This window comes from Chiloscyllium punctatum, chromosome 30, assembly GCF_047496795.1.
Source record: "Chiloscyllium punctatum isolate Juve2018m chromosome 30, sChiPun1.3, whole genome shotgun sequence".
In the NCBI taxonomy this organism is placed as follows: Eukaryota; Metazoa; Chordata; class Chondrichthyes; order Orectolobiformes; family Hemiscylliidae; genus Chiloscyllium; species Chiloscyllium punctatum.
Genome location: NC_092768.1, coordinates 21,316,215 through 21,338,187, shown reverse-complemented (window position 1 = coordinate 21,338,187; position 21,973 = coordinate 21,316,215). Strand labels below are relative to the sequence as shown.

Here is a 21,973-nt window from a genome sequence, read left to right as displayed (position 1 = left end):
CTGAGAAAGATTCTATAAATCCCCTCCCCAATGACACAAGCAGCTCAATAGAGGATGCTATGTAAATGCAGCTATGTCACACCTTTCAGTGTTTGGATTTCTCCTTCAGGATTTCATGTTCCGGGTGCAGAGTGAGAAACAGAGAAATCCCAGCTCCAGACTGGGAAACAGGTGAAGAGATGGAGGATGGGACCGAAGCAGGGAGTAAATGAAGGAAGGAGAGACACAAGATATTTAATTTACTTTTTATTTTCACCATCTGACATTTATATTTGTATCTGATTTATTGACAGTTTGGTTGTGATGTTACAAAGTATAATCTCAGAATTCAATAACACATTCAGTAACATCCTGTTGTCAATGGGAGGTTTCTGACCCCAATCCCTGACCCAGACCCTAAACCCGGGGGTCATTGTGACGTCAGGGAGGCCCCACCCCTTTAACAGCTGATTCTCGGGAAAAACAAACGCTCAAAAAAGTAATAAACAGGAAAAATCCCAAGGGAAGTATAATCCGAGGCCCCGAAGAAAGGATAAAGTTTCCCAGTGAATTTATTCCCAGTGAAGGTGTGGAGATGGGACTTGGTGTCCACGTTGTAAAATGAAACTGTCCCAGATTCATAACTGAGATAAACTCCCATCTTCCTGGGGATCAGATCGATAGGGAGAGGGGATCGAGGAGAGGAGTTTATATAAAACTGATCCTCAACCCGCCCCAAGGTCCAGAATCCATTCTCTGGGATCAGACTGACCGGTCTCTTCCTCTCCACAGACTCTGAGGCTACTCCCAGATTCCAGTCCAACATCTTCCCCACCTCCACCTCCCAGTAATGTCTCCCTGATGTGAATCCCTCTGATCCCAGGGCACAGTCCCAGTTTGTAAACCTCTTCTCAGTGTCAGGGAGACTCCTCTGGGTCCGGGTTAGTCTGAAACCCTTCAGATCCTCAGAGACCACGAGCCAGGGATTCGCTGTTTCCACATCCAGGGTCACAGAGACTGGGAGAGAAACACAGAGAATTAGAGACAGTCCCTGGGTATGGTCAGTGGGGGGTAGGGGGAGGTGTGTGTGTAGGGGGAAGGGGGATGTGTGTGTGGGGGTAGGAGGAGGTGTTTGTGTAGGGGGAAGGGAGACGTGTGTGTGTGGGAGTGGGATGTGTGGGAGTGGGAGGGGGATATGTGTGGGAATGGGAGGGGGAGGTGTGTGGGGGGGTAAGAGGGGGAGGTGTGTGTTGGGGGGAGAGGGATGTGTGTGTGGGGGAGAGGGATGTGTGTGTGGGGGAGAGGGATGTGTGTGTGGGGGGGAGGGGGATGTGTGGGGGGGAGGGGGACCCGTGTGTGGGGGAGGGAGGTGGATGTGTGGAGGTGAGGGGAGGAGGATGTGTTGGGGGGAGGGAAATATGTGTGTGAGGGGGGAGGAGTGCGTGTGTGTAGGGGAAGGGGGACCAGTCTGCAGGGGAGGGACAGGAATGTGTGTGGCGGAGGAAGGGGGAAATATGTGTTGGGGGAGACGGGTCGTCTGTTGGGGAAGAGGGGGCCATATGTGTGGGGATGCGGAGAGGGGGGACCTGTATGTGGGGGGCAGGGAGACATGTGAGTGGTGGGAGGGAGAGGTTTGTATGGGGGGAGGCTGACGTGTCTGTGGGGGACCAGGGGGGGCGTGTGTGTGGGGGGAGGGGTACATGTGTGGTGCAGAGGGGTTGTGTGTGGGGGGAGGGGGATGTGCGTTGGGGAGGGGGATGTGTGTTGTGGGTGGGGTCATGTGTGTGGGGAGAGGTAAGTTTGTGTGGGGAGGGGGAAGTGTGTGTGAGGGGCAGGGGAACCTGTCTGTGGGGTGGAGGGGAACGTGTTTGGGAGGAGGGGGATGTGTGTATGTGTGTTTGGGGGGAGGGGGATGTGTGTGTCTGGGGGTTGTGATGTGGGAGTGTATGATGTAGGATGTGGCTGTGTCTGTGTGTGCATTGCAGGGCGTGTTTGTGTGTTAGAATGAGGGGTATGTGTAGAAGTGGGGAATGTGTGTGGGGGAGAGGGATGTGTGTGTGGGGTGGTGAGTATGTCGGACAGGGGTGAACACGCTGCAGTATTTGTGTGTAGGGTTGGTGGTGAGATGAGGATGCAAGAGTGAATCGTGCATGTGAGAGAGTTCGGGAGGGGATTGTGTATTTGTGAGCTTTGGGTGTGAGGTTTAGTGTGAGGGGAATGTGTGTGGGAGGGATGTATGCATTGAGCAGAAGAATATGGATCAGCATCATATTGCGAAGTGCAGTTTGAGGTGGGTAATAAATGTGGATCTTGAGAGTGATCCCTGCAAATCCTGCAAATTTGCTAAACATGGAAAATAAATTATCCAAATTTATGTCTTTCATGGCAGCAGATTGTAAGGTGACCGTCTGCCGAAACTGCAAGCAGGAAGGCCACCCGACCAAGGAATGTAAGGAGGCCAAGAACTGTAATCTGTGCGGAGAGGCGGGCCACATGTACAAGGCCTGCCCAAGATGAGGAGCCCCACCTACGCACAGATGGCCCGAGGTGGCAACACGAGCCGTGGACCGACTAAGACCAGCAAGGTACCACAAAACAGCACAGGAACGGTGTCTGGAGGTACCCAGAAGGAAGGGCAGGCTGTAGTGGAGCAAACAGCAGACAGTGGGGAGATGCAGCAGGCGACCCAAGCTCCTTCAAGACAGATGGAGGAAATGAAAGAGGAGGGAGCAAAGGAGGCAGAGGATTGGATTACTGTCAAAAGCAGGAAGAGAAAACCTCACCAGGCCCCCAAAGCCACCCAGCGAAGGGGGAAGCGACACCTTCACGACGAGGATACAGGCAGCTCTTCCGATGGTGAGGACGGGTGCAAGGAGGGTCGTCACCTGAGAAAGAAACAGAGCGCCGTGGGGAAAAAGGAGGGCAGCACTGCCCAAACAGGAAAAGACGATCCCTCTGAGGGGATGGGTAAAGGTCTCCCCCCACCCGGTGAGAACCAAGGGGTACCCACCGGCCCACAGCTCCAGGTAACTGGGAGCAGCGTCCCAGTGACAGCCCCGCTGTCAGATGGAGAATTGGACGATGCGGACCCTGGGTCTGACACGATGACACCAGAGCGGGGAAATGGCCCCAGCGTGGAGCTGGACAACTACCTCAGCCCTGGGAAGGTCCAGCAGTTTGCCGTCACCACGGGGATGCACACAGCAACCCCAGAGGAGCAAGACCAGAAGAAAATGGACACTGGTAACCTCTTAACTATTAAAATGGGGTTTAAAATTGCCAACATCAATGTGTGTAGCATCAAATCAGCTACACGATGTGTTTTTACGATGGCCTTCCTGGGCAATGTGAAAGCTGATGTCATGTTTCTGCAGGCGTGTGGGATACTGCACCTCAGCAGCTACAGGAGATGGTAGAACTTGTGGGCCCACGAGCCGTCAGTGTGGTCGGGGGGCAACGATAGCCGCGCCTCCGGCCTGGGTATCCTGTTGCGAGGAGGCAACTTCACCATCTCCGAGGTTAAGGAGGTGGTGGGCGGGCGCCTCCTCGTCACCGACGTCACGTACAGGAATGCTCCCCTGAGACTGATTAATGTGTACGCCCCAGTGGGTAAGAGGGTTGGCCGTCCTGCAGCAGCTTCCACTGTTGCTGGCTACGTCCAGGCCGGTCATTCTGGCCAGAGACTTCAACTGTATCATTGATGCAGATGGACGATCCGGCGGGGGGGGGGGGCGGGAACAGTAAACTGGACAGCTGCACGACGTCTTCAGCACCCCTGCAGATGGAGCGCAGTGTAGATATACCTGGTCACGGGCAGACGGGTCTATCTGCTCAAGGATAGATTACCTGTTTGTGTCCCAAACGCTCTCGGTCAGATCCACCGATGTCAAGCCGGTGTTCTTCTCTGACTACTGCCTCCTGCTGGCCGACTGTCACCTACAGGACGAGCAGCGGGCTGGTAAGGGAACGTAGAAGCTGAACACAAAGCTGTTGACCCCAGGAAACATTGAGGAGCTCAAGAGGGTTGGAGGACCGTGAAGCCCCTCTTTAAGTCCCCAGCAGACTGGTAGGAAACAGTAAAAGGGAACATCAAGAGGTTCTACATCCTCAAAGGTGTTCAGAAGGCGAGAGAGAGAGGCGGGGAAAACTGTCCCAGCTCCAGGAAAGTATGCAGAACCTGCTCCTGCTGCAGATGATGGGGGTCGATGTCACGGAGGACCTCAAGGAGGTGAAGGGCCAGCAAACTTCGCTCTTTACCTCGGAGGCCTCCAGGATAATCTTCTGGTCCAGGGTCCGCTCGGTGGAGCAGGACGAGATGTGCTCACGTTTCTTCTTCCAAAAGGTGCACAAAGAGAGCTCTGTGCTCAGCAGCCTGAAGGAAGAAGATGGCTCGATAACGTCATCTCAGGCTGACGGCATAAGGATCTGCAAATCCTTCTATGCCAGTCTGTATGACGCGAAGCCGACCGACAGCGCGGCTTCCCAGTTGTTCCTGTCCTCTATCACGGAGGTCTTAGACGACAGAACACAGGAGAGGCCGGACCAGCCGCTATCTCTGGGAGAGCTGACCAAGGCCCTCGAGTCCTTCGGCTTACTGGTTGAGCTCTATTTGGCTCTGTGGGACTTGATTGGCCAGGACCTGCTGGAGGTGTATGTCAGTATGCTTCCGGCAGGTACCATGAGTGAATCCATGAGGAAAGGCATCATCACCCTCATCTACAAGCGGAAGGGGGAGAGGGAGGAACTCAGAAATTGGAGACCAATCTCACTGTTGAATGCGGATTACAAAGTTGTGTCAAAGGTAATCGCCAACTGGGTCAGGTCTGCTCTGGGGTCGGTGATTCACCCTGACCAAACCTGTGCTGTACTGGGCAGGAAGATCACTGAGAGTCTCGCACTCCTCAGGGATACGATCGCCTACGTGCAGGACAGAGGGGGACACCTGTCTGATCAGCCTGGATCAGGAGAAAGCCTTTGACAGGATATCACACAGGTATATGAGAGATGTTCTCTCCAAAATGGGCTTTGGGGAGGGAATCTGCAATTGGATCAGACTGCTCTACACCAACATTGTCAGTGCAGTCTCAATCAATGGGTGGGAATCAGATAGCTTCCCTGTAAGATCTGGAGTCAGGTAGAGCTGCCCTCTCTCTCCTGCCTTGTTTGTGTACTGCATCGAGCCATTTGCCGAATCCATCAGGAAGGATGCGCGCCTGAGAGGGGTGACTATTCCTGGCAGTGGGGGCCTGCAGGATAAGGCCTCCCTGTACATGGATGATGTCGCCGTTTTCTGCTTGGATCCGCTGTCCGTGCACAGACTCATGTGCATATGTGACCAGTTCGAATGGGCCTAGGGGGCCAAGGTAAACCGAGGCAAGAATGAGGCCATGCTCTTCAGGAACTGGGCCGACCAATCCTCGATCCCCTTCACCGTCAGGACTGACCACCCGAAGGTGCTGGGTATTTGGTTCAGCGGGGCTGGGGCGTGCGCCAAGTCTTGGGAGGAGCGAATCAGCAAAGTGAGGCAGAAACTAGGCAGATGGAAGCTACAGTCTCTCTCCATCGCGGGAAAAAACCTGGTCATCAGGTGTGAGGCACTGTCATTGCTGTTATACGTGGCACAGGTCAGGCCTATTCCCAGAACCTGTGCCGCTGCAGTCACCCAGGCCATCTTCCAGTTTATGTGAAAGTCAAAGACGGACCGGGTCCGAAGGGACTCGCTATCCAAAGATCTGGTCAGCGGGGGAGAAAATACACCCAATGCCACCCTCACCCTGATGGCCACCTTTGTGTGTGGCTGCATCAAGCTGTGCATGGATCCCCGGTACGCAAACACCAAGTGTCACTACGTACTGAGGTTCTACCTGTCCCCGGTGTTGTGTAGGATGGGCCTGGCCTCGCTGCCGTGGAACGCTCTGAGTAGTTGGACTGTTCCGTACTACCTGTCCATCGTGGAGAAGTTTATGAAGAAAAACACCTTTGACCACAAGTCCATCAGGAAGTGGTCAGCACGTAGTGTCCTTGAGACCCTTCGGGAAAAGGAGAGGGCGGATCCTGTCGAGCGGTTCCCTGAGCAGACTGTCAAAGCCATTTGGCAGAATGCCTCATCGCCAGAACTTTCCAACAAGCACCAAGACATGGCTTGGCTGGTGGTGAGAAGGGCTCTGCCTGTGAGATCCTTTATGCACGCCTGGACTCTCTGCCGCACCGCACGCTGCCCTCGAAGTGGCTGCGGAGGGGGGGGGGGGGAGACGAGACTGTCACACACCTCCTTCTGGAATGTGCCTATGCAGAAGAAGTCTGGAGAGGAATGCAGTGGTGTTTGTCAAGGTTTGTCCCGAGCAGTGCCGTGACACGGGACTCCGTGCTCTACGGCCTATTCCCCGGGACCCACACTGAGACGAACATCAACTGTGCCTGAAGGATCATCAACTCGGTGAAGGACGCTCTCTGGGCGGTCCGAAACCTGTAGATCTTCCAGCTGAAGGAGCTGACCCTGACTGAGTGTTGCAGACTGGCACATTCCAAGGTCCAGGACTACGTGTTGAGGGACGCGCTGAAGCTTGGGGCAGCTGCCGCCAAGGCACAGTGGGGAAAGACCACTGTGTAAGATCTGCCTGCCTAAAGAACAGGGGGCCCATGCAGTCATTTGGGCTCTGCTGACGCCTCAGCTAAATATACGGACATATGAATGAAAAATGTACAGACATGGATATAAAAATAATACATTCTGATCTCTGTATGTTAATGTTTATGTATGTATGGCATGATCAACTGTACAGACCATCAAATTATTTTATGAATAAAGTTATATTTTTGAAATAAAAAAAGTCTTTCATGTCTCCAAACATTTTCAAATCCACTGCTTTACTCTTATTCCAGCCTTATTCAGGGTTTCTCTCAGTTTATATCCAATGGGATATAGCTCCAGCTGCCTCAGTGAGAACAAGCTCCTGTTTGTGGGAGTCCCACTGTCATTCATTATTTTCCAATATCATGGGGGAGTGAAATGTGTTTTCACAAAATTGGAAATAAAAATGCTGAATCTGATCTCAAAATACCAATTAAATCTCCTGAAATCCAATGTCATCGAAAGGAATCCAGCTGGTACTGGGTAGACTGAGGTCAGGGCCATTGGGAAAGAGCTTTATTGAAACAGTGGGGACAGGTCAGAGAATGTTCACTCGGTGGGTTCCTGGGATGAAGCAGTTCCCTTGTGATGGAAGGTTTCAGGCTGGGGCTGTACTCATTGGAGTTTAGAGGAATGAGAGGTTCTTATTGAAATGTATAAGATGGTGAAGGTGTTGACAGAGGAGACATTGAGAGGCTGTTTCCCATCGTGGGGGAACCTGGAACCAGGGATAGAGTTTCAAAGTAAGGGCCCTGCCAATTTACATGGAGATGGGGAGGGATTTTGTGTATCAGGATCATTCGTCTTTGGAATTTTCTCCCCCTCGAGAGCAGTGGAGCCCAGTTCATTGAATATATTGGAAGCTGAGTTAAACAGGTTTTTGATCAATGAGGGAGTTGAAGGCTGTGGGAGTCAGGCAGGAAAATGGAGTTAAGGTCACAATCAGATCAGCCGCCATCTTTATGAATGACAGGGCAAGCTCTCGGGGTCACTCCTGCCCCTGTTTCTGATGTACAATGTTCACATGGGATTTTCACACGGACATTGCTTTGAGTTGTCAGCTTTTGAGTTTCTTTCCTTCCTGTGTGTTAAAAAATAAGTGTTGAACTCACTTTCACATTCATAAATTCCCTTCCACTTTGGAAACAGAAGTAATAAACTAACTGAAGAATTTAGAGTCATAGAGTTGTACAGCATGGAAGCAAACATCTGCTGATCAGATATCCTCAATTAATCTGATTCCATATACCGGCATTTGACCCATATCTCTCCAGACCCTTCCTACTCATCTACCCATTTAAATGCCTTTTAAATGTTGTAATTGTACCAGCCTCCACCACTTCCTCTGGCAGCTCTTTCCATACATAGTCGGTAGTGTACGTGAAAACGTTGACCCTTAAATCCCTTTTAAATCTTTCGCCTCTCTCCCCCCAACCCCCTCCATTCACCATAAACCTATGCCCTGTAGGTTTAGACGCATGTACCTGGGAGTGAGCTTGGTTCGTTTACCTTATCCATGCCCCTCATGATTTTAACGGATCGAGAGAAATCAGCGATCGCTCTGCTGGGGGTGGTCTTGAACCACCAGCTTTTCCGTTAACAGCCGAACACATTGATCAAGAGCGCCCCAGAGACGAGAGAGCCAGCAGTTGGAACGATTCCCTCATGATTTGATAAATCTCGAAATGATCACCCCTCATCGGAGAGTGGGGGGAAGGGGGAGGGTCTCCTTTAGACCTAGCGGGAGCCGCCCCACACCCTACCTTACGCTCTCCCCCTCACCCTGAGCTGGAGGAGGTGAGGGAGAAGTAGCTCAGATGGAACAAAGGGCGGGACGTTCGATATAATGACCCCCTGAGCAACTACCTCCAGAGGGTCAACAGGTGAGAACTTCCCACCCTTCTCTAGGGCAAGGTAGACCGCCTGCCCAGTCAGTCTTCAGGGAGAACACCACCCCGTATTCCACATGTTATAACCTTGTTATCCAGTCTACTAGTGGAACCTTGTCAGACACCTCACTGACGTCCAACATGGATAACATGCACTGCTCTGCCTTCATCAATCATATCAGTCAGTTCTTCAAAACATTCAACCTGAGCAATCTGGTGAGGGGGGTGGGACCCAGACAGAGAATGAGAAGAAGGATCCGTCTGAGGCTGAGAAAAGGAGCAAACAGTCAAGGCAGGCAGGGGCAAAGCAAAGGTGGGTATGGTCATAATCGATACAGGACTGGGCACCACTTCCAAACAATCTGTGAGGCCTGGAACCTGTCAATGCAGCCTGAGACCTTGTGGCTGAATTGTCCCAACAGCTGATCTGGCCCTGAGAGCTGAGGAAGTGGGGGCCCATCCTCTTCTGGTGTCTGAGAAGGGGACAGCTGTGTGGAACCTCGATGTGTTTGGCATCTTCCAGGGAGCCACTGGGGATCTGTGTGGGATCTCTCCGTCACCCACCCACAAATGGATCAGTGCCATCTGTACAAGATCTCAGCAGTTCCTCTCGTTTCCCCATGTCAAGGTCAGTCCTTTAGCCCAGGCAGTAGGATTCAGGAACATCACTGTCGTCCCCCAGGTACAGGGCACCATCAGCTGTAGTCACGTCCCATTGAGAGGGCGATATGACAATGCAGTGGAGTTCATCAATAGGAAGTGCTTCCAATCCATTAATATGCAGATTGTCTGGAATCACCAGTTCCACTTCCTGAAGGTGTGTCCCCAGTACCCTGGGAGCTGCCATGGTTTCTACACCCTGGAGCACTCTCATGTCCCTGCTGTGTCTGAGGGCCCAGGTGCCCTACAAGCTGGTTCCTAGGAGACAAGGCCTACCCACTGTGGCCCTGGCTGATGACACCATTGCTCAACCCCCTGACTGAGTAAGAACAATCTATTGCTGTAGTTTTATCTCTGGGTTCTGTTTTAGCTCTGAGAAGACCTTGGAACAGATGGCTGTGTAGAGCAGTGTTTCTGAGAAGTGGGTAATGGACTTAGTGAGTCACATTATATTGGAGTAAAAGTTAGTTTCAGTCCCAGACCCACAGTGTTGGGATGAAACCCGAGGAGAGGTTATTTAAGCCGAGTATTTTGAGGATGTGTGGTAGCTCCAGGACAAAGTTATCACAGTTCCATCCATGACCTGAATGACACTAAGTTTCCTGTGAGGGGAGGAAGTGGTCCAGATTGTTCATCCAGACGCCCAGGTAATGTTCTGGGGACACATAAGGACTAGGAGGAGGAGTAGGCCACCTGGCCCTTTGACCCTGCCCCACCATCCAATAAGATCATGGCTGATCTTTCTGTGGCCTCAGCTCCACTTACCTGCCCTGTCACCATAACCTTTAATTCCTTTTCTGTTCAAAAATGTATCTATCTTACCTTTAAAAATATTTTCTGAGGAAGCCTCAGCTACTTCATTGGGCAGGGAATTCCAGAGAGTCACAACCCTCTGGGTGAAGACGTTGCTTTTCAGTTCAGTCCTAAATCTGCTCTCCCTAATGTTGAGGCGATGTCCTCTTGTCCCAGCTTCCCCTGCCAGTGGAAACATCCTCGCTACTTCTATCTTATCTATTCCCTTCATAATTTTATATGTTTCTATAAGATCTCTCCTCACATTTCTAAATTGCAATGAATATAATGCCCAGTCTACTCAGTCTCTCCCTATAAGCCAACTCCCTCAAATCCGGGAACAACCTGGTAAACCTCCTCTGCAACCTCGCTAGTGTCAGTACATCCTTTCTCAAGTAAGGAGACCAAAACTACACACATTACTCCAGATGTGACCTCACCTACACCCTATACAGCTATGACTTAAGCTTCCTGCTTTTAAACACAATCCCTTCAGCAATGAAGAACAAAATTCCATTTGCCTTCTTAATGACCTTTTACATCTGCAGACCAACCTTCTGTGGTTCATGCACAAGGACACCCAGATCCCTCTGCACAGCAACATGCTGCAATTTTTCATTGTGATTCCTACCAAAATGAATGACTTCACACTTATTAACATTGTACTCCATCTGACAGACCCTTGCCTGCTCACTTCAACTATGTCCCTCTGCAAAGTTTCATAATCCTCTGCACACTTTGTTCTACTGCTCATCTTGGGGCCATCCACAAACTTTGACACACTACACAGGGTCCCTAACTCCAAATCATCTCTGTAAATTGTGAATAATTGCAGTCTCAACACGGACTCCTGAGGCACACCGCTAGTTACTGATTGCCAGCCAGAAAAGCACTCATTTATCCCCACTCTTTGCTTCCTGTTAGTTAACCAATCCTCTATACATACCAGTACATTGTCAGTGCCTTGCATCTTTATCTTATGCAGCAGCCTTTTGTGCTGCCCCTTGTCAAATGCTTTTTGCAAATCTAGATACACCACATCTACTGGGTTACCGTTGTCCTTCATGCTCGTAAAGTCTTCATAGAATTCCAGTGGATTGGTTAAGCGTGGCCTGCCCTTCATGAATCCATATTGCCTCTGCCCAAGGGGACAATTTTCATCTAAATGCCTTGCCAGCTCTTCCACAATAACAGACTTGAGCATTTTCCCCACTACAGAAGTTAAGCTAACCAGTCTAGAATTCCCCATCTTTTATCTACCTCCCTTTTTAAACAGTGACATCACATTTGCTGTTTTCCAATCTGCTGGACCTGCTCCAGTGAAGTTTGGAAAATTACCACAAATGCAGTTACTATTTCTCCCACCATCTCTTTTCGTGCTCTGGGAGACATTCCATCAGGGCCAGGAGACTTGTCTACCATGAGCTCCATGAGATGCCCAACGCCACCATTTCTGTGATAATGATTGCTTCCAGGTCCTCACCTACCTTCGTCTCTTTGTCAATTACTGGCATGTTATTTGTGTCCTCCACTTTGAATCTCTCCTGTTCAAACAAATCCAATCCAATCAATATCAGGAGCAATTTCAAAAGTTGTTAACAATGTTAATCCCATGTGAAAAATAATCCATCGATTATGAAGTGTTCAGGAATTCCCAGGAAATAACATGGAGCTATGTAACAGCAAGGTCTTTCTCAGTCTCTTATCAACACATCTTATTTCTCTGTTTCACTCCCCTCTTTCCACTCTCACACTGAAGCTACACCCTTTGCGGCTGATTATGAACACACAATATTTTTGTTCTGGTCAGCATTGTTTCCATATCAGCCTCGCCCAGGTACAGCAACCATTTTTGCTGAAGAGATTTTCAAGAAAAAAAATGCCTAAAATAGAAAATAATCTGAATGACCAGGTGAGAATTCAGCATTTCTCAGCCAATTGCCCTGTAAATTGTCACATGAGTCTATTGACAGTATCCTCCATATGAGTCCATATAACAGTAAATAAAGCACACATACTGAATGTGAGTCACACAGTCATACAGCACAGGAGAGACCCTTCAACCCATTGGTCTTGCACTACAGGAAACACACTTTCCAGTTCTTGGCCCAGAGCTTTGGATGCTATGACATTTCATATGCTCATTCATATACTTTTATAAAAGTTGTGTGATTCCCCCTCTCGTGCCCTCCCAGGCAGTGAGTTCCAGATTCCCATCACCCTCTGGGGGAGAAAGAGTTTCCTCAAATACTCCTGAAACCTCTTACCCTTCATCTTAAAACTAAATCCCCTCATTTTTGACTCTGCTATTAAAGAGAACATCTGCTTCCTCTCCCTCCTCAGTCTTCCCTGCTCGAAAGAAAACAACTCAAGCCTATCTCTTCATAACCAAAATGTTCCAACCCAGACAACATCCTGGTGAATCTCCTCTGCACCCCCTTCCAATGCAATCACATGTTTTCTATTGTAAGGAGACCAGAACTGCACACACTACTCCAGCTGTGGCCAAACCAAAGTCCTGTACAGCTTCAACATAACCTCCCTGCTCTTATCATCTGTGTCTCAACTGATAACAAGGAGCACCTTGTTAACTGCCCTATTAACATGTTCAGCCATTTTCACTGATCTATGGATCAGCACCGTTAGATCCCTCTGAGCTTGATAGTGTCCTGTCATTCATTCACTCCCCCCTTATCTTGTTACTTCTTCCAAAGTGCATCACCTCACACTTTTCAGGATTAAGTTCCATCTGCTGTTGATCTGCCCATTTGACCAACACATCATGATCAAACAGCCCCATCTCTGACATGATGCTGGGGGAACATTCCTGCTGAAGAAGGTTTTTGGGCCGAGGACACAGACGTGAGGAGCTGCAGTTGTGAAGGCCAGTGGTGGAGATGATCCACTTCCACATAATCACAACTATCTTCCAATGTGTTCAGTACAATTCCCACCAGTGGAGAATTCCACCTGATTCCCATTGACTCCTGTTTCAGTGGGGCTTCTTGGTGTCACACTTGGTCACGTGCTGCCTTGATGTCAATGACATTCAAGGCCATATTAATCCAGGTTTCTGGATAATTGAGTGCTTAAACATACTCTGTTTGATATTTGTATACATAACAATTTAAATTGGAAATTATAATCAGCACAAAGGAACTGATCTGACCTTTATTCGGTTTAATGGCCTCCACTATTTCTGTCCACACTGGAAACGGGAAAAAGATGTTGGATTTTTCAGTCGACAGGACACCATCTGTTAGTGACAGGTCATTACCAAGCTCATCACTCATCCTGTAAATATTAAACAGTTTATCATAAATTCACCAGAAAGACTTTCCTGAATAATTTCATCAATTTTCAATCAGTTGCAGAAAACTGCATGTCCTACCTCCTCTTCCGAGATATTTCCTCCTGAAATAAATCAAACACAATCTGAGTTGACAGAGACTGACTGTCTATATCCAGAAAGCAGCAATTACACTCACATTGTTACATCTTACTTAGAGCTCTCATTTTAAAAAAAAACACTAATACATGGGGTATGAGTGTCACTGGCTCAACCCCATCCCCAAGAGTGATCTAAATTGCTGGGTCTGGAGGCATATGGAGAGCAGACCAGGGAAGGACAGTAGATTGTCTTCCCTGATGGATGTTAGTGAATCAAATGGTTTTACAACAATTGACAGTGTTTACCTGGTCACCATTAGGTGATCCTTTCTATAAAATGTCAGGTACGTTTTGTTGAAGTTAACTTTCACCATCTGTGAAAACTAGTCCAGCAGCATTACCACTACACCCACCAGCTCCCCTGTTCTCATTGTTGCAAACATGGAATAGAAAGAGGATATTACACTAAAGATACTGAAGACTGGGACAAAATATTTTAAAAAGCAACAAGTGCAAAAGTTAATTGGTGATATTAAACTACTCGATAAAACAGAAGATCTGATTCTGATGTTGAGAAAATGACAGAGATTTGCTGGATTCAACGAAGATGCTTCCAATTGTAGGGAATCTGAAAATATGGATCTGTAAAAGTAATCATGGGACAAATAAATCCAAAGGGAAGTTCAGAACCAAATTGTTTATCAAGAAAGTGATGAGAATGTGGAATCCACTGTCACACAGTGTGATTGAGACAAAATGTACTGAACAGGAAAGTGGAGAAGCCCATGAGGGAGAAAGGAGCAGAGGGAGATAGTGACAGGGGGAATGAAGGAGGATGGGTGTCTGCATCATGTTGGGACTGTTCACAGTCACACTTTCACTGAAATATAATCCCTCACCTTCAGAAATATCACTCCGTCTGTTTGTTCCAACTGTTTTTCCAACTTTGAGAGCTTGTCCTGAATAGAATTTAAATTCTCTTGAATTTCATGAAGATGTTCCTCCATTGGTTTGAGAATGTTTTCCTCTTGTTTCCTGAGATCTTGGAGTAAACTCTGCTCTTTCTCAGTCAGCATCTGGTGCATTTGAGCAAATTCGGATGTGATGTGGGTCTGAAGATTTCTGAATTCCTCCTGTGAAATGAAACATATTTTTCTGTGAAGAAACACAAATGATCGAATCAAATGTTGAAGCTGAACTCAGGGAGATTTTACCTGAATTTGGGAAATCTGCTGTTTCTGCTGCTGTTCCTTTTCTAGAGCCGCTGATATCTTCCCTATGAGAGAACCCAAGGAAGATTTCACCCGATCCTGGGATTGCGAGAGAAAAGCAATGAAAGTGTTAGACCATGAAAATGTGATGAAATAATTCGAGGATGGAATCTGTTTCCTTTTACCTTGTAGATTCCAACAACTTCTTTAATCGGGATGAAGTTGTGAGATTTGTGTTCCCGGGAATCTCTACAAACCAGACAGATCAATTTTTCGTCTGTTTCACAAAACAGCTTCAGTTCTTCCTGATGTTCCTCACAGTGATGTTTCCTTTCCTTCTCTTGCGGATTCCCATTTAATTTTCGAGCTTTCTCGGCCAGATTCGCTAAGGCCCGGTTTCCTCTGAGGTTTCTGTCCGGAAACTCCTGTCTACATTCCGGGCAGGAGTTTCTCCCTCGCCTTTCCCAACTCTGGGTGATACAGGAGCGGCAGAAGTTGTGTTCACACTCCAGTGTCACCGGATCGGTGAAGAAATCCAGACAAATGGGACAGATTACCTCCTCGGTCAAACTCTGGACCTGCTGTCTGAAAGCCATGTTCACCCTCAGCACTTCCTGATTCAAACCCCCTTTCACTTTCACTGTCCCTGCGCTGCTGAACACATTCAGCTCAGGCAGCACCGAGATGGTGATAGTTCATACAGGGCTTCCTTTCTGTATCCACCGGTACCGTCCATCGCCGAGTCTCGGACTCATTCGCCGTCGGTTGGATGTGACTGGAGCAGCTCCCTCGGGTAAACTTTCCCCAAGATGGAATTATACGGCACTTGAAAGCGACGCGATTTCTGTTGAGAAAACTTTGCAATGTCTCACCTTTGACCGTTTACAGAAAGGAAGAGGATGGCAGCTTCCAGAACAAGTTTACAACTTCAGTGAGAAATTACAATTGCAGCATTTCGGAAACAGTCACTGGGTGAAGAATGTTTTAATCTGAAATTATTTCTTCATCCCCGCCCCCACGTATGGGGAAAACAGGACCCTCACTAACATTGGGAATGTTTTGGTCCGATATGATCCGGAATGTGGGTTATTGCAATGAAAGAAATTCTGGAGGGAAGGTGTGAAAGAAAAATGCATTTACAGAAAATGTGAAAGAAAGTTTTTTTTTATTTCAAAAATATACTTTATTCATAGAATGATTTTATGGTCTGTACATTTGATCATGCCATACATATGTCCATATTTACAAACACAGATTCGAATTTATCCTTGTCCTTTACAATCCTGTGCATTTTTCAATCTTGTACATATACATCTATTTGGCTGAGGCATCAGCAGAGCCCAAAAAAAAACGTCCGCATGGGCCCCCTGTTCTTCTTTAGGCAGGCCGATCTTACACGGTGGTCTTTCCCCACCGCGCCTTGGCGGCAGCTACCCCAAGCTTCAGCGCGTCCCTCAACACGTAGTCTTGGACCTTGGAATGTGCCAGTCTGCAACACTCGGTCGGGGTCAACTCCTTCAGCTGGAAGATCAACAGGTTTCGGACCGCCCAGAGAGCGTCCTTCACCGAGTTGATGATCCTCCAGGCGCAGTTAATGTTCGTCTCGGTGTGAGTCCCAGGGAACAGGCCGTAGAGCACGGAGTCCCGCATCACGGCGCTGCTCGGGACGAACCTCGACAAGCACCACTGCATTCCTCTCCAGACTTCCTCTGCATAGGCACATTCCAGAAGGAGGTGTGTGACAGTCTCGTCCCCCCCCGCAGCCACTTCGAGGGCAGCGTGCGGTGCGGCAGAGAGTCCGGGCGTGCATAAAGGATCTCACAGGCAGAGCCCTTCTCACAACCAGCCAAGCCACGTCTTGGTGCTTGTTGGAAAGTTCTGGCGATGAGGCATTCTGCCAAATGGCTTTGACAGTCTGCTCCAGGAACCGCTCGACAGGATCCGCCCTCTCCTTTTCCCGAAGGGTCTCAAGGACGCTACGTGCTGACCACTTCCTGATGGACTTGTGGCCAAAGGTGTTTTTCCTCATAAATTTCTCCACGAAGGACAGGTGATACGGAACGGTCCAACTACTCGGAGCGTTCCGCGGCAGCGAGGCCAGGCCCATCCTTCGCAACACCGGGACAGGTAGAACCTCAGTACGTAGTGACACTTGGTGTTTGCGTACCGGGGATCCACGCCCAGCTTGATGCAGCCACACACAAAGGTGGCCATCAGGGTGAGGGTGGCATTGGGCGTGTTTTTTCCCCCATTGCACCGGTCTTTGTACATAGAGTCTCTTTGGACCCGGTCCATCTTTGATCTCCAAATGAATTGGAAGATGGCCCGGGTGACTGCGGCGGCACAGGTCCTGGGGATAGGCCAGACCTGTGCCACATATAGCAATACTGAGAGTACCTCACACCTGATGACCAGGTTTTTTCCCGCGATGGAGAGCGACCGTTGCCCCCATCTGCCTAGTTTCTGTCTCATCTTCCTGATCCGCTCCTCCCAGGTCTTGGCGCACGCCCCAGCCCCCCCGAACCAAATACCCAGCACCTTCAGGTGGTCAGTCCTGACGGTGAAGGGGATAGAGGATTGGTCGGCCCAGTTCCCGAAGAGCATGGCCTCGCTCTTGCCTCGGTTTACCTTGGCCCCCGAGGCCTGTTCGAACTGGTCGCAGATGCACACGACTCTGTGCACGGACAGCGGATCCGAGCAGAAAACAGCGACGTCATCCATGTACAGGGAGGCCTTAACCTGCAGGCCCCCGCTGCCAGGAATAGTCACCCCTGTCAGGCTCGCATCCTTCCTGATGGATTCGGCAAATGGCTCTATGCAACACACAAACAAGGCGGGTGAGAGGGGGCATCCCTGCCTGACTCCAGATCTTACAGGGAAGCTATCTGATTCCCACCCATTGATTGAGACTGCACTGACAATGTTGGTGTAGAAAGTGCCCAGCGAGAGGCCACTCAGCCGGTCACTGATGGAGAAACTGGAAAAGTGAGCGCCAGTGTCATCCCACCTTCCCCCTTTTGGGATGTGGCCCTGTGAGGTGTGGGACATTTCCCAGTATGTTTAAACCTTGAGGGTTTCTGCCCCCATTCCGTTTTCAGGAAATGAGTAACAGACCCCAAACCCCCAACACTGAGTGAAAAATATTCTCCCCACATTCTCTCCCCTGATCTCTGTTGGTACATAACTCACTGAAAGAAAATTACATTTTATTTTTGGTGGTGGTTTCTCAGCCTTTAAATATTAATTGTGTGTTGTAAAGCTCCTGGCCCTCCCATCAAGTGTTTTGTTCTGGCAAGTCCATGTGAATGACATTCATTTTATCACATTATTGTTTCAACACGGTCTTTCTGTCCACTTCCCTCCTGTGATTTGTCATGCTTAATGTTATTGCAAAACCCAGGAGGAGGTGGTGGGAATATGACTGGACCAGTAATCCCGACTGCTCATCGGGTCATACAGCTTGGAAATAACTTGTCCATCCCGACCAGATATCCTGGACTGATCTGTTCCCATTTGGCAGCATTTGGGCCATGTCTGTCTGAACCCTTCCTATTCAGGTACATCTCCAAATGCCTTTTAAATGGTGTGATTGTGCCAGCCTCTACCACATCCTTTGACAGCTTGTTCCTTACACACACTGCCCTCTGCATGGGGGGATTGCCCCTCAGGCCCCTTTTGAATCTTCCCCCTCTCACCCTGCACCTCTGCCCTTTAGTTTTGGACTCCCCTCCCCTGGCTATCCGCCCTCTCCGTGCTCCTCTGGAGAGTTGCCCCTCAGCCTCTGCCGCTCCAGGGAGGGAAGTCCCAGCCTGTCCCTGTGCCTCAGGGCCTCCACTCCCAGCAACATCCCTGTGAAACTTTTCTGAACCATTACAAGTTTAGCAGCATCTTTCCTATAGCTGGGAGACCAGAGCTGAGAGCAATATTCTCAAAGTGGCCTCACCAATGTCCTGTGGGGGATCTGGGTTCAAATCTCATGAGAATATTAATTCAATTTATAAATCAGGAGAGTGAAGCTTGTCTTAGTCATGGTCACCCATCCGGTTTCACTAATGTCCTTTTGGGGACCAATCTGCCATCCTTGCCTTCCATGTGACTCCACATGTACCAATGTCTCGTACAGCTGTGACACAATGTCCTAACTCCTGAACTCAATGCACTGACCGATGAAGGCAAACTGTCTATGTTGTTCAGGAAATGGTGCATGGTAAGCTGAGGCTGAAATCAGCCATGGGAGATACCGTCGGGGTGGTGCTGGTAATTACTGTGGTGAGTTGGTCAGATATGGTTAGAAAATTCATTGGGGTCTCATACCGAGATTCTCTCCTGGACATGGTAAAAAGGTAAGATTCTCCCAACTTCCCGGAAGTTTCTACCGGTACATTTGTATGTGATGATGATGCTGGAACATGGGCCTTTGCATTTTGGAGAACAGAATAGAATCAAAATGTTGAATTGAACCGAAAATGTCCAATTCTAAATGGATTGCAGCATTTGAGGGATCTGGAGGCTGGTGAAGAGAACTGATGAGGTTTGCAGGGTGGGTGGAGAAAGTGGTTGAACTGATGAGGTGTTACCAATAGAGACAGAAAGTACAAAACCAATGTCATCATGATGAGACTTTAGAAGCTCTGGTTTGGGTACAATGGAAGTTTTGTGTCCATTATCTTCACCAGACCTTCAGAAGGATGTGAAATCTTTGAGACAGAGCAGAGAAGTTTGAAAATGTTTCCAGGGGTGAGGGACCTCAGTAACATGGAAAGATTGGAGAAGCTGGGTTGTCCACCTTCCAGAGGAGAAGGTGGAGAGAATATTTGATTGAAGTGCTAAAGTGATTAAAGGAAGGTGTGACCGTACCAATAACCTCTAGAATGGAGTTTATACTCTTCCTGACCCTGCTCCCTTGACAGATAAAGCAATGCCTTCACCCAGGCCATCTGAGTGGGTCATCAATGCTCCCTGGAGATGCAGGACCACCTCCGTGTGATCACATGTTCCTCCCAGCAGTGGGCAGTCTCCAGGCACAGGCCAGCAATGGGGGTGATTGCTGGATCATAGGAGGGCACGAAGGGGCCATTCACACATCCCAAAGGTGACAGGCTCTAGTCCTGTTGCTGTGGGCAAGGGAGGTCCTCTCTTTGGTGACAGACCCTGACATTTCTCTGTCTGTGTCCCTGTTTTGTTCAGCAATGATATCTTTAGTCTGAATTCTTCTTCGTTTGGAACTCCATCGACTGACCTCCCGGCTTGAAGCTCAGCACATTGATTCACCTCACAACTAGTTACATTATTACACAAGGTGAAACAGCAGACTTATTAATCAACACAGACAGATCTTCCATTACAGCATGATGGATATACTCAAAATAGTAAATTACCTTCCACCTTTAAGCCTATGTTATCCCCAATGAGCTGTGACTGCACTGTGATTCTGCTCCATTCAGCTTATCCTGTCCCTTCAGGCACATTTTCAGCTGCTTTCCCATTCTCCTGTCTCTGAATCCACGACATTTTAGCATTTGATACATCTTGACATTTTAACGCAAGGAGAAAGTGAGGACTGCAGATGCTGGAGATCAGAGCTGAAAAATGTGTTGCTGGAAAAATGAAGAAGGGCTTATGCCCGAAACGTCGATTCTCCTGCTCCTTGGATGCTGCCTGACCTGCTGCGCTTTTCCAGCAACACATTTTTCAGCTCATTTTAACACAAGGATCAAGACCTCAGTGCCAGACTAAGTCTAGGAAACCCAGTTATCTCCCCATTTCCAGATCAACAGGGACTCCCAGTTTTAAAGCATGATCGAGGTTCCAGTGTTGCTTATTTCTGGTGAGAGAGAGGAGATGATCAGGGTCTCCCTCTCCCTCTCTCTGTGCTGATTGGATCAGTTCCTGCGCCTTGATTTGGTTTTTGAGCTCCTCATGTGTGGCCCTGATTGCTCAGTGGGTCAATGCACCATCTGCTGTGATACTGAGCCATGCAGAGTAGGGAGGTGCCCCCAGCCTGGACTGAGGGAGCTGCTCTCAGACACAACAGTGATGGGGAGACAGCAACTGGCACAGAGCAACTGAGGTGAGGGAGTTCGCTGACAGATTATTCTGTGTTACTGACAGGCCATTCAGTCTATTACATCCATGTTGATCTTTCATTTTCTAGCCTCTGCTCATTAAATCCCATCAACATTCTCCATTTCTCCAGAAATTCCTCTCAATGACACTTTGCGTCAGTGAGCCCCACATTCTCACCAATCTCTGGGGAAAGACATTTCTCACAAACTAACATTTGGTTTCCTCTTCATTTTTGGCAACTCATTCCCACCAGATGAAACCAGTTTAACGTTCCGTTCAGGGTCCCCATTAAAGGAAGACCATCCTGACAGCAGACACACTCTGGGCGATCTGAGGAATGGCCTCTCTCCGAGCTGCAGGGATGGTTTCAGAGGATTACTTCCCCAGACACATCCAGCAGCTGCTGGGAGGGAGTTGGACAAAGTTCAGGGGCAGAGAGTCACTGGGTGACAGCTCAACACCCCTGGACGTTCAAGATGGCTCATGAGGAGAAAGATGAAGAGGGGAACATATTCCTGAAACAAGCATGTGATTTACTAAAGCCCTGGCCGTGCTGAGCAAGCCTCCCTGCCTGAGGATAGAGAGACAGACAGACCTGAGGGGCTCATCAATGAGGACTACACTTTGCTGCAGCTCACTCCACATCATGTCCATACAACATTTAACTGCAACTTCTGGGCCTCGGGAATCTCATGTGTGAGGAGACCAATGGGATTTCAGGAGAAAGTGTCTGGGAGGAGGAGAGGGCCCTGAGGAATTGACGGGAGGCTCAGGAATGAACTCGGAACAGAAATCAGAAGAAATCTGTTGTTCTCTTCATCTCTAGATCAGGAAAAGCTTGTCCCATGTCTGGGCAGTGTGCTGCAGGAATGGTGAGCTATTTGTGAAACGATGCACAAGGTGAGTGGACAATATGGACTCATGAGCAGGTGACAAAAACCGTGTTTTCAGAAAGGAATGGGCTAGGATGTGGACTTCTCCTTCCAGCCCCGAGAACTGGATTGAATTTCACTCCAGGGAGATACACATGTTCTGGTCCCGAGGCGATAGGACTCCGATGAGGAGGATTAGTTTTGGGGCTGGAGCACAGCCAGCTGCCACCACGGGCTCCTGGTTTGCTGCAATGTTTCCCGAGGGGCCTGCCCAGTGGGAGGAGAGCCAACAGCACTAACCTCTTGGGAATTGAGCCCATGACTGGGAAAGGCTGCTGTGCTGAATGGCAGTCCTGGGCTCTGTGCTCTGATGCTGGCTCTATGGTACATTGAGGAGATCCTGGATGATCAATAGACAATAGGTGCAGTAGGAGGCAATTCTGCCCTTCGAGCCAGCACCACCATTCATTATGATCATGGCTG

At 49.0% G+C, this 21,973-nt stretch overlaps 1 protein-coding gene across 1 annotated transcript; it reads right to left on the bottom strand.

The window, feature by feature from the left end:
• Positions 1-233: 233 nt before the first annotated feature.
• LOC140455251 (zinc-binding protein A33-like) lies at positions 234-15,503 on the bottom strand. Its single transcript, XM_072549977.1, has 6 exons — positions 14,738-15,503; positions 14,556-14,651; positions 14,241-14,474; positions 13,343-13,365; positions 13,121-13,245; positions 234-996 (listed from the first exon to the last, which is right to left on the bottom strand). The coding sequence occupies exons 1-6, from the start codon at positions 15,146-15,148 to the stop codon at positions 440-442; spliced, it is 1,446 nt and encodes a 481-aa protein (XP_072406078.1). The 5' UTR covers positions 15,149-15,503; the 3' UTR covers positions 234-439.
• Positions 15,504-21,973: the final 6,470 nt, after the last annotated feature.